The 12586-nt window shown below is 39.8% G+C and overlaps 1 protein-coding gene across 1 annotated transcript in view; it reads left to right on the top strand.

The window, feature by feature from the left end:
* LOC140200558 (NEDD4 family-interacting protein 1) overlaps positions 1 to 12586 on the top strand; it is a 55663-nt gene that overhangs the window by 24713 nt on the left and 18364 nt on the right. The window contains exon 3 of the mRNA XM_072264060.1: positions 7540 to 7670. Coding sequence (XP_072120161.1) covers positions 7540 to 7670 — 131 coding nt within the window. The remainder of the gene's footprint in view (positions 1 to 7539; positions 7671 to 12586) is intronic.

The raw sequence follows: 12586 nt of genomic DNA, 5'->3' as shown, positions 1-12586 counted from the left end.
TTTGCCTCAGGCATTTATCATTAACTTGACAAAACTTAGAATCTGGATTAGTTCTCTAAAAATCCTTTTGAACCCCAATAGGAAATGATTGGTATCACATTTCACTCCATGGTTAGCACACTTTTATTGTGCTAACCAAGGAGTGAAATGTGATACCAATCATTCCTTTATTATACAGAAAACCAGAATATTCTTTTGGTACCTTATGTTATGCTAGTAACTCTTGACTAACATTCCAAGAATTGAGTTTAAGTTTTAACTCATTTAAGTTTGCTGCACTATCTGAATTGAACAACCAGGTATCAGTAAAAGGTGCCATGTGCTGTAACAATCTCTAAGACACAGTGAGTTCCTTCATGTTTTCAATTTAAATAAATACATGTATATAATGAGGGGAGAGAAAAACATTGCAGATTTTATATTTTGTTATGATCATGGTAACATACTGCCTAATGAATTACTCATAATGTTTCATTGTACTCGGGACTATTCGCTTAAAAATATTGTACAGGATAGTTGTCCAAAGTGAATTTATTATCAAAGTACCTAAGAACATGAATTGTAAGGTGTCCTTGAAAGTGAGTCTGTTGATGTAGAATCAGTTCAAAATAGTGGTGAATGAAATTATCCATGCCGGTTCAGGAGCCTGAAGTACGTTAGAAACTGTTCTTGAACCCCTGATGTTATGGGACCTAAGGCCTCTGTACCTCCTGCCAAATAGTGGTAGCGAGATAGTGTGGCCTGGATGGTGGGACTCTTTGATGCTGCTTCTTGTGCAGTGTGCTGTGTAAATGTATGCATTAGTAGGGGAGGGCTTTGCCTGTGATGGATTGGACTGAATCCACTACTTTTCCAGTCCTGGGCTTTGGTGTTTCCATACCTGGCCAGTTTGGATACTCACCACTGTGGTTACATGGCAAATCTATGTAAACTTTAAGAAGGTAAAGCCACTGTATTAACTTCTTTGTGAAGGCACATATGTGCTAGTCCAAGGACAAATCCTCTGATATGTTAAGGCAAGAAATTTACCCTATTCAAATGTTATTTGGTGTTTAAAAGGTCAAAGCACTATAATCTTAATTTTTTTGGGAAGAATCCTTGCAAATTTGTTTGAGATTGTGCAAGTATCATGTGACCCTGCATTTGAGTAACATAGTCAAGATGGAAGGGTTCATTTATGAAACTGGAGCAGGAATGTCCTTATTTTCTATCAATTGCTTTTATGTTGTTAGTTTTTGTTTTTAGATTTGTATCTGAAAAATGTTATAAATGAGATACTACGATCTGAAGGTAAACATTAAAACCTGATTAGAGGCATTTGTTTATTAAGTTTTTACGCAGTATAAACTCCAGTAATGGTTTATCTACACCAAGCAGCAGGTTGCAATTTCATGCTATTTAGAGTTTGCAATGTAATGAACTACTTAAAACATCTCAGTAATGTGGTTGGGACAAGAGGGGGACAAAGGAGCAAAGATGGTGCCTAGCGTATTTTTATACCACAGAGATGAGAATAAAATTCATTCAAATCTGTGGTAAATAATTAACCAATTAGAAAGCACCTATTCAATACTGTAATACCAAGTTAACTAATGAGAGAACACTTTTTCAAGTAATGCAGTGCAAAGAAACTTTGAGCTTTCCAGAATTATACTTTGTATAGTCGCTAGAGACATATTAAATTTCTATATACATATAAGAACTAAAAATACAAGCAAATAATTAATTGTTAAACTGCTAAGAAAATAAGTCTATCTAAGAATTGAACATTCAGATCCAACAAAGATAAACTAAATTGATAAACTTCTGTTGTCTAAAATTATTAAGTTTAAATATAGGAAGCATCTTGCCTCATTTTCATAAATTTCCATCAGTCTTAAAAGGATCTAGTAACATCTAGCTAGGTATGATGTTGAAGGATTGTCCATATGAGATTTGCAAACAGCCCAATAACTTCATCATGTAATTATTGTGATGGTTGAAGATAGTTTCCCTTCTACCATTACACCAATTACATAGTGAAATTATTGGGTTGTTGTCAAATCATGGAAATTAGTTTTTAAAATCAGTAAAACTTTAACAGACTATAATAGCGTCTGATCTTGATTTATTCCAAAATAGTACAATATTTCAGGCCTCGAGCTTCAGAAATGCTTTTCCTCAGATGCTTGGCGTAATAGAATGTTGCTTGTGAGAAACGAGAAGTGGTCAATATTTTCCAGGATCTCGGCATGATGGATGATGAGATTGTACAGTGGATTAGGTTGTTAAAGAGCTTTGTTCTTCAGAGGTTCAAATGTTCATTTTAATACAGAGTACAACCTGAAATTCTTTCTTTGTTCACAAAACTTTTTACTGTTGGACTCCGGCCATATTCCCCGAGATACAACACTGGGCGTCACAGGAGGTCGTTCCTGCCTGTGGCCATCGAACTTTGCAGCTCCTCTGGTGGAGGGTCAGACACCCTGAGCCAATAGGCTGGTCCTGGACTTATTTCCATCTGGCATAGTTTGCATATTGTTGTTTGATTGTTTGTGGTTTTTGTATTGCTATATTTATGCTCTATTCTTGGTTGGTGCGGCTGTAACGAAACCCAATTTCCCTCAGGATCAATAAAGTATATCTATCCATCTATCTATCTAACAAGAACCCAGAGAATGAATGTTAGAAAAATCAAGGCACCCCTCCCCCTTTGTGGGCTGCAAAGATCTTAAGTGAACAAGATGATGTCTTGGAGAGCAAGCTCCAAATGTATAAGCTGAAGTCACCTGATTACTGCTGTCAACTACTGAGATTAGGCTGACATTGATTTTGGTGTGGAGATAATATAGGTTGTATAGTTTTCCATTGGTTCTGTAGAATATTTGCACACCAGTGGTAAGCGAGTTGAAGGTGAGGTGTAGAAACATGGTTTCTGAAATGAAGCAATCAAATCTTCTGGACAGCAGTGGTGCATCACCTACTCATGGTGAAGAGATGAAGGAGAAGTAGGAGGGCAGAGTGTCAGTCTGACATTCACACGCAAGTACACATCTGTGCAGCAGAGCGTACTTCCAATTACTGTGAATTCACTTGTCATTGAACCAAGACTACAGGGTAGGTGATGTGCAATGGCAGCCACACATAAAGATGCCCATATGTGAAATATTTTCCACTTTAGGTGATCGCAGTAGAAGCAAGTCATCGTCAGCCGTACAAGACTGCGGGAGTGATGATAATTATAGGATTTAGCCAGTACTTAATCACAATGCTAAATATTTGCCCACCTGCTTTAAACTTGCTTTCTTAAAATCTAATTAGGACATCTTTTATCCATTGTTACCTTTTAGATTATGAAGACACACAGTCCTCTTTTATTGTCATTTAGTAATGCATGCATTAAGAAATGATACAATATTTCCTCCGGTGTGATATCACAAAACACAGGACAGACCAGGACTGGAAAAAAAACTAACAAAACCACATAATTATAACGTATAGTTACAACAGTGCAACAATACCATAACTTGATGAAGAAGTCCATGAGCACAGTAAAAGTTCAAAGTCTCTCAAATGTCCCACATCTCACGCAGACGGGAGAAGGAAGAAAAACTCTCCCTGCCATACCCGACACAGTCCGACTCTTGAGTCATCCGAAAACTTCGAGCTCTGATCAGCTCTCCGACACCGAGTACTAAGCGCCATCTCTCTCCAAACGATTCGATCTCCATCTCAGTCGCCAACAGCAGGCAAAGCCGAGGATTTTGAGGCCTTCCCTCCAAAAGATTCCCAACCGCGCAGTAACGACAGCAGCGAACAAGCGTTTCAGAAATTTTTCCAGATGTTCCTCTGTGCTTTCACGGCCATCTCCATCAAATCAGAATTGTCCACGGCCCTTACTTAATGGATACGATATCCTTTTTCACCTGAGGGCTGCGCACGCACAGCGCGCTGCTTCTCTCTCCTCCCGCCGACTTGTTTGCCTTTCCAAACAAAGCAGCTTTAGGACAAAAAATAACAGAAGCCAGAATGACCAAATAGAATGTGTATGAGGAAAAACTCCAGACCAACCATGTACATTCCTTCAAGGCTGAACTTAGCAGTCCAACGTGATTGGATCTTGAACTCTTCTAGTACCTTTTGCTGCTTTACCTTTTATTAAAGATGATCTCATCTACACAATTATTTTGCTCATCATTCATGTAGCCTGGAGCTGTCTAATTTCATTAAACCTGATTTGATATAATAATACATTTACTATTCTGAATTCAGTTCCTTAGTTCATTAACCAGTGATAACATGATTAATATCATTTAATTCAGATTATTGAAATATTTTTATTACTAAACTGAATTATTCTCTGATTATATGTTATATTACGTATTGTGGTTTATATTCCTCAAGGCTCCTCTTTAATCGTAAAATCTTGACCTCTAATTTTCATTGCTTATACTTGCATGACTTTAAAGATACTTTTTGTTTTCAGCGTTTTTTATGTATTCCTTTTGAACTACATCAACCAGAAATACACAATTATTTCTAAATTATGTATATTTAGATCATTTTTAAAGCCTATGACTAAGCTTTAGTTTGTCAGTTTGGTTTTGTTTTACTATAATTTGTTTCCCTACCTTATTGTTAAGCAAAGGAAACCTGCATTTCTTTTGTTTCTTCAGAACAGTTATGTTTATAATTCTGTTACTTCTGTTTTATATTAATGGTCATTTCAGTTATCAAACTTCATTCAGAATTTGTGGCATGTATAACATTAAAACTTTCCTGTAGAACTACAATTTCCTCCTTTCCTGTCGATTATCATATGCAAGTTTATCAGACCTGCAATTCATTTCTCTGGCCAGGTCATTTGAATGCAAAAGAGCAGAGCCTCCAAGTACATGTTGTCAGCGTAATTCCTTGCTCTAGTTTTGGAGGTTGACTTCAAAGCTCTGCCATCTATTTGCATCTGGTGTTTGGTCCAATTTCTTTTAATCACATTGTGGAGCTAAATCTGAATCTCCTGTAGATTTTAATTCTAGTGGTACTTCTGGGTGAGGCTTTGACAAAGTACATATTACTTGCACTCTCACAGCTATCTGGACTATTCCTCTTCTCACCCTGTCTCTTACAAAAACGCCATGCCCTTCTCGCAATTCCTCCGTCTCCGCCGCATCTGCTCTCAGGATGAGGCTTTTCATTCTAGGACGAGGGAGATGTCTTCATTTTTTAAAGAAAGGGACTTCCCTTCCTCCATTATCAACTCTGCTCTTAAACGCATCTCCCCCATTTCACGTACATCTACTCTCACTCCATCCTCCCGCCACCCCACTAGGAATAGGGTTCCCCTGGTCCTCACCTACCACCCCACCAGCCTCCGGGTCCAACATATTATTCTCCGTAACTTCCGCCACCTCCAACGGGATCCCACCACTAAGCACATCTTTCCCTCCCCCCCCCTCTGCATTCTGCAGGGATCGCTCCCTACAGAACTCCCTTGTCCATTCATCCCCCCCATCCCTCCCCACTGATCTCCCTCCTGGCACTTATCCATGTAAGCGGAACAAGTGCTACACATGCCCTTACACTTCCTCCCTTTCCACCATTCAGGGCCCCAAACAGTCCTTCCAGGTGAGGCCAACACTTCACCTGTGAGTCAACTGGGGTGATATACTGCGTCCGGTGCTCCCAATGTGGCCTTTTATATATTGGCGAGACCCAACGCAGACTGGGAGACCGCTTTGCTGAACATCTACGCTCTGTCCGCCAGAGAAGGCAGGATGTCCCAGTGGCCACACATCTTAATTCCACATCCCATTCCCATTCTGACATGTCTATCCACGGCCTCCTCTACTGTAAAGATGAAGCCACACTCAGGTTGGAGGAATAACACCTTATATTCCGTCTGGGTAGCCTCCAACCTGATGGCATGAACATCGACTTCTCTAACTTCCGCTAGGCCCCACCTCCCCCTCGTACCCCATCTGTTACTTATTTTTATGCACACATTCTTTCTCTCACTCTCCTTTTTCTCCCTCTGTCCCTCTGAATATACCTCTTGCCCATCCTCTGGGTCCCCCCCCCCCCTTGTCTATCTTCCTGGACCTCCTGTCCCATGATCCTCTCTTATCCCCTTTTGCCAATCTCCTGTCCAGCTCTTGGCTCCATCCCTCCCCCTCCTGTCTTCTCCTATCATTTTGGATCTCCCCCTCCCCCTCCAACTTTCATATCCCTTACTCACTCTTCCTTCAGTTAGTCCTGACGAAGGGTCTCGGCCTGAAACGTCGACTGCACCTCTTCTACAGATGCTGCCTGGCCTGCTGCGTTCACCAGCAACTTTGATGTGTGTCACATATTACTTGCAATGTGGGAATCTTGGTTTTTGAATTTGCTGAAAGATTTTTCAAAGATATGTATTTACATGATGAATATCACAAATTCCCAATTACTTTGGGCACTTTAAATCTTATTAAATATTTCTGAACAGTGTGTTGCAGGAAATAAAATTGAAGTATTTTGATAGTGTGACCTTTCTGCTTATATGAAATATACCTTAATTTCTTTAACATCTGATGAATTTGTACTCATTGTCCTGCAAGTATCTCCAGTCCCCACACAATAGGATAGATGCCATGTGAACCAGAGATCTTTAATTTCTAGTCCTCCTCATTGGTTGTCAAAGCTCTCAAGCCACAGAGCTCTGTTATGTTTGAAAATATTCTGGAAGTTTGTGTCTTATTTCACAGTTCTTTGAGGCCCTCTTAAGGTGGAAACATAGTGTTGCAGGACTGCAATCATATGTGGACTCTTAGAAGTCGAAGTGTCCAAAGAAAAGGATTTTGGCACCTGTATATAAGACCACAAGACGGAGTATTCGGCCATTCAGCCCATCGAGTCTGCTCTGCCATTCCATCATGGCTGATCCCAGATCTCACTCAACCCTATACACCTACCTTCTCGCCATAAACTTTGATACCCTGACCAATCAGGAACCTTTCAACTTTCATTTTGAATATACCCAGACTTGGCCTCCACCACAGTCTGAGGCAGTGCATTCCATAGGTTCCAAAAATAACTTTCTAAACGGTCGCCCCTCAAATTTGAAGCTGCCTTCTAGTTCTGGGCACCCCCCACCATAGGAAACATCCTCTCCACATCCACCTTATCTAATCCTTTCAGCATTCGGTAAGGTTATGGAAAGTGTGGCTGACGTGTTTCATAACGTCATTAACTTGTGTTGAGCATAAAATGTGTCTTGCCAACCCAGCTGTGGCTAGTACATATTAAAACATGAAGCAACATGGTACATTTCTGCATTAAGCTAGAGTTACAAGAGAATGTAATTGAATATAATTGAGTTTGGGAAATGCCAGGTAACATGACAATGGCAATGCCTGTGGAGAATTCTTGATCACAATAGCCTGCTGCATTGTGTCTTTGGCTAGGAGCTGAAGTTTGACAATTCGTTCAACAAAGTGTGCAGAAGATGCTGCAAAATGAAAATGGGGCAAAATCTTGCTCTAGGACTGCATTGCCTAATGTGTAATTCATGTTTTTTTTCTCCAGCCTACTTTGATTACAAAGAGGATTCTGCATTTCCAAAGCCCCCATCATACAGTGTGGCAACTACTCTTCCTTCATATGATGAGGCTGAAAGAACAAAAGTTGAAGCAACTGTGCCTCTTGTCTCGGGAAGGGTGAGTATCTAATGTGTGCAAATATATCACTGGTTAGCTGCCTTGGACAAGTGATGTGTGCAGTTTGGCCTAATGCATTAGCTCTCCACTGTTGTCTTTCTCTGAAAAATAAAACCCAATATACTGATCTCTAATCTGATGTTTGATTTATACCATCTGTAACTTCCATCTTTTCTTTAACAAGACATGTTAAAGTGGTCTGCCCTTTGAAGAGAAGGTACCGTTTGTACTTCTCTAATATGATAATGCAGACAGCATTGGCAAGCCAACCAAAATCTATTTGTCAGTGCAAGGCTAATTTAAATGATGCCCAACAATTTTGGGGAAAATAATAAAGGACATCATTTAAGCCTGATTTCACTGATCATGGAATCAGATATTTTAATTCCACTCCAGTAACAACAGTCTTTAAATACTTAGTCAAGTAGGTTCAAGTTGATATTTCTTCCTTTTGCAGTAAGATTTATATAAGCTTTAGGAAACGCAAGTTATAGTTTCTCCAGCTCTTGCACATGTTAGAACTTTAATCTGCATTTGTGAAGAACTCAAATCAATGAACTTGTCCCTGCCTATACTAGTTTAAAAACTGGATTTCCCTTGGGCATTCTTCTTTTACTGACAGTATCTAGAATGTTATTTTTGGAGGGGGCTCAGAATTATTTTACCTTTGCGTATTGAACTTCAATATACGACGCTACAGGGAAATAGCCATCTTTCCCAGAAGATCATAGAGAACAGTCCCCCATGCTCTATCTTCTAATTAAAGTTTAATTTGTCTTTTGACGTGAAGCAATTACATCCTATCATAACTTCCATAGGTATCTATGTTTATTTAGAAAACAATAGTGGGATGAATTCATTTTACCTTGGCTCTAGCCTTTTCTGCACACAATAAATTCCATGGATTAGTTATGGCCATCTTGAGTCAATGTATACAAGAGTCAGCCTCATCACTGTTTTATTGATTCATAGGTGATTGATTTTAGTATGAATTTAAATTTCCCCAACATAGTACTCTTTGAATTTAGTGTGACGTTTCAAAGGCCTCAATAAGTCTAGACAGTGGATGAGGTGCTGTTATTTGATTTTATGTTGGGCTTCATTTGTACATTGTGGGAAGTCAAAGACAGAGAACTGGGATGGAAAATTGAAGTGAAAGTAAACATAGCTTGACCACCCATGTGCACAGAACAGGGATGTTTTGCCAAGTATTCATCAGTCTGTGTGTAGATTCTCCACTTTTATGATTACATTGTGAGCAGCACATGCAGTATACTAAGTTGAAAGAAGAGCAGATAAGTAGCTGTTTCACCTGGAATTAGAGCTTTGGTGCCAGGGTGGAAAGGAAAAAGATAAAAGGGCGGATGCTGCATTCCGTACGGTTGCATGGGGAAAAAAATGTCAACAGAAAGGTTGGTAGTGAATGGAAGCAAGAATCTGAGAGTTAGCAGTAACAATCCCTTTGGAATGTTGAAAAAGAAAGGAAGATATGTTAGCTGGCAAATGAGAGGATGGTTTGTGGAATATGGAGGCTATTGGAGTAGAAGGTGAGGATAAGGTGAATTCTACCCTTATGGGTAAGAAGAGAGGGGGTGATAACGGATGAGGTACAAGGGGTATCAATAGGAAGAGGTACAGTTGACGTTTCGGGCTGAGACCCTTCGTCAGGACTGACTGAAAGAAGAGCTAGTAACCCTCGTACCCCATCCATTATTGCCCATCCTATGGGCTTCCCCCTTCCTTTCTCCCTAGGCGTCCCATCCCATGATCCTCTCATATCCTTTTGCCAATCAACTGTCCAGCTCTTGGCTCCATCCCTCCCCATCCTGTCTTCTCCTATCATTTTGGATCTCCTCTTCCCCCTCCCACTTTCAAATCTCTTACTAGCTGTTCTTTTCAGTTAGTCCTGATGAAGGGTCTCAGCCCGAAACGTCGACTGTACCTCTTCCTAGAGATGCTGCCTGGCCTGCTGCTTCACCAGCAACTTTTATGTGTCTTGCTCATTATAGTAAAGGTGGCTTTGCTTTATTTGAGAACCTGCTTTACTTTCGTCCTTTTGTAATTGGTTTATTATTGTCACATACTGAAATACAGTGAGGAGGTTTGTATACTATCCAGATAGATCATAAGTACATCGAGGTATTTAAAGGAAAGTAGAATGCAGAATATAATATTACAGTTGCAGAGAATTATGCAATGCAGTTAGACAATAAAGTGTAAGGGCCGCAATGAGGTAAACTAGGAGATTTCATCATTGAGCATATGAGAGGTTTATTAAAGAGTCTGATAAGAGCAGGATAGAAGCTGTCTTGGTGGTCTGTACTCTAAAGCTTTTGTATCCTTGGACCAGTGAGATGGCAGGGAAGAAAGCATTGGCTGTTTTCCCAAGGTAGCAAATGTACAGAGTCACTAGTGACAGCCTAGGTTTGTGTGAGTAGTTTTTTTTCAAACTATGCTAAATCTTACTGAATTATGATCCCTACCAGGGAACAATAATTTCCACTAAAATGCCCTCAACCTGTCCAGCTTCATTCCCCAAAAATAAGTCTGCACCTGCTGCATGCTTGCTACATACTACCTGGAAAAAATGGCATCCTTGCATACAATTTACAGATCCTATCACCTATTAACCTTTTGCACAATTTCTGGTTAACATTTGGGTTATTGAAATCTCCCTCCACTACTTCCCTTAAGCGTTGTGCTTGTCTTAATCTACATCCAGTTTGTCATCTGTCTCCTTCAGATTGTTTGGTCTATAGTATAATCCCAAAATGTGATTGTATCTTTTGTTTATTCTTTGGTTCAAACCATAAATTCTCATTTACTGATCATTAAATCCCCTCTCTTCATTCCTGATTTCATCTCCTGCTGTGGCTCCTTTGTAAACCCCATAATCAGTTCTTTCCCTTTAAGTCAAATTTCAGTAGCAACTTAAACATTCCATTCCAAGAATTTCCAGAAAATGCAATCAACTCATCTGAGTTGTACACTGTACTGTTTCAGATGAGGATTTAACATTTAAGCACAGCCCAACATATTTTGTGTACACTTTTAACATTTGTTTTCTCTACCATTCAAAATATATCAGTAATTTTCCATATTTTTATTTTTGCCTTTTGGCACAAGCAAGAGCTCTGTTTAAATCAGCGGCCCCCAAGCATGTGCTACCGGGCTGCTAAGAAATGATATGATTTGACGAAATAAGTCAGCTGCACCTTTCCTCATTCCCTGTCACGCCCACTGTTGAGCTTGAATGCACACGAGGCCATTACGCGTGCGAGGTCATTACCCGCGCGTCATCCATGTCAGCGCAGGAAGGAGATCAACTCCTCGAGCTTGCAAATGATGGCGAGCTGAAAAGTATGTTTGACATAACATCTCTGCTGGCATTCTGGATCAAAGTCAAGGCTGAATATCCTGAGATAGCCACAAAAGCTCTGAAAACGTTGCTTCTATTTCCAACATACCTCTGCAATGAATGCAACAAAAACTAAACTGCGGAATAGACTGGACATAAGGAACCCCCCCTTCGAGTATCGCTGTCTCTCCCATCACCCCTCGATGGGATTGTGTTGTTGCAAGGAAACAAGCCCAGGGCTCCCACTGATCCAGCGATATTGGTGTGTTGCAATGATTTTATATGTTCATACAGGGAAAATTTGTGCTGTGTGTTTAATATCCAAATGTTACTTAAAATGTTATGATGCTATTGACTTATAAGTGACTTATATAACCAGATAACAATTACAGCACGGAAACAGGCGATCTCGGCCCTTCTAGTCAGTGTCGAAAGCTGCTCTCACCTAATCCCTCCGATCTGCACTCAGCCCATAACCCTCCATTCCTTTCCTGTCCATATATCTATCCAATTTTTCTTTAAATGATAATACCGAACCTGCCTCAAACACTTCTACTGGAAATTCGTTCAACACTTACTTCAAGCTCCCTTGTCCTCCCCTGATAATTGACTTATCACTATATTCATGCGAGGGAAATAATGCACTGTGTGTTTAATATTAAATTCATTAGATAAACCCTTTTAGAAAGGAAATTGAGTGTATTAGCCATTTATCACCTATATTCCGGTCATGATTAACAACCCCGCCCCCCCCCAAACAGAATGGCCAAAAACGATTTGCAGAAAAAAAATCGGCACATCCACGCATGCGCACTGGTGCCCGCGCAAGGCTTCATGGTCATTGTAGTCTTTCTCGGGGTAAACCCAACATATTTGACTGCTACTCTTGTCCATTGGCAACCCTACCCCCAACCCCCCAGGTCAGCCAGTCTGCAAGAATATTGTCAATATTAAACCGGTCCGCAGTGCAAAGAAGGTTGGGGACCCTTGACTTAAATCATTTTATATACTGGGAAATCAATGTGAATTCACAGTAGTAAATGTTACCCAGAATCACTTTTTTAAAAAAAATCCATCAGCAATTGGGACATTGGCTAATCTTCCCTAGTATCTCCAGCTCCAAAAGAGTTTAATCTCTGTGGATTTTATACGCACAAGCAGTATTCAGCAACTTGACATCTCCTGTTATCCATGACTGCATGTTTTGTTAACCCTACCAAATTTTGTTTTGTCCATTTAAGTATGTAAATGTTAACATTGTTACCCAATAAGGACTAATGTGACAAGTATTAAAGAAATGCCCTGTAGCACACCACAGAAAGGTAATTTAACATTCAAAAGAAGATCAAAGTTAAAACTAATGAATATAATTGTTACGAAGACATAAATTACCTGTTGAATATTTCTGGAATTTTCTGTTTTTATTGAACCTAATTGATCACTTCCCATAAGTGTTACATTAGCTTCAGTTGCATGGAAGTTCAAGGTGAAAGATTTGAAACTAATTTTTCAGAAGTGTTGGCAGTCACTGTAAAAAAAAATTAGTGAATGCATACAT

Source organism: Mobula birostris, chromosome 7 (genome assembly GCF_030028105.1).
Source record: "Mobula birostris isolate sMobBir1 chromosome 7, sMobBir1.hap1, whole genome shotgun sequence".
Taxonomy (NCBI): domain Eukaryota; kingdom Metazoa; phylum Chordata; class Chondrichthyes; order Myliobatiformes; family Myliobatidae; genus Mobula; species Mobula birostris.
Note: the sequence above shows the minus strand (reverse complement) of the source record. Positions and strands in the feature narration are given on the sequence as shown.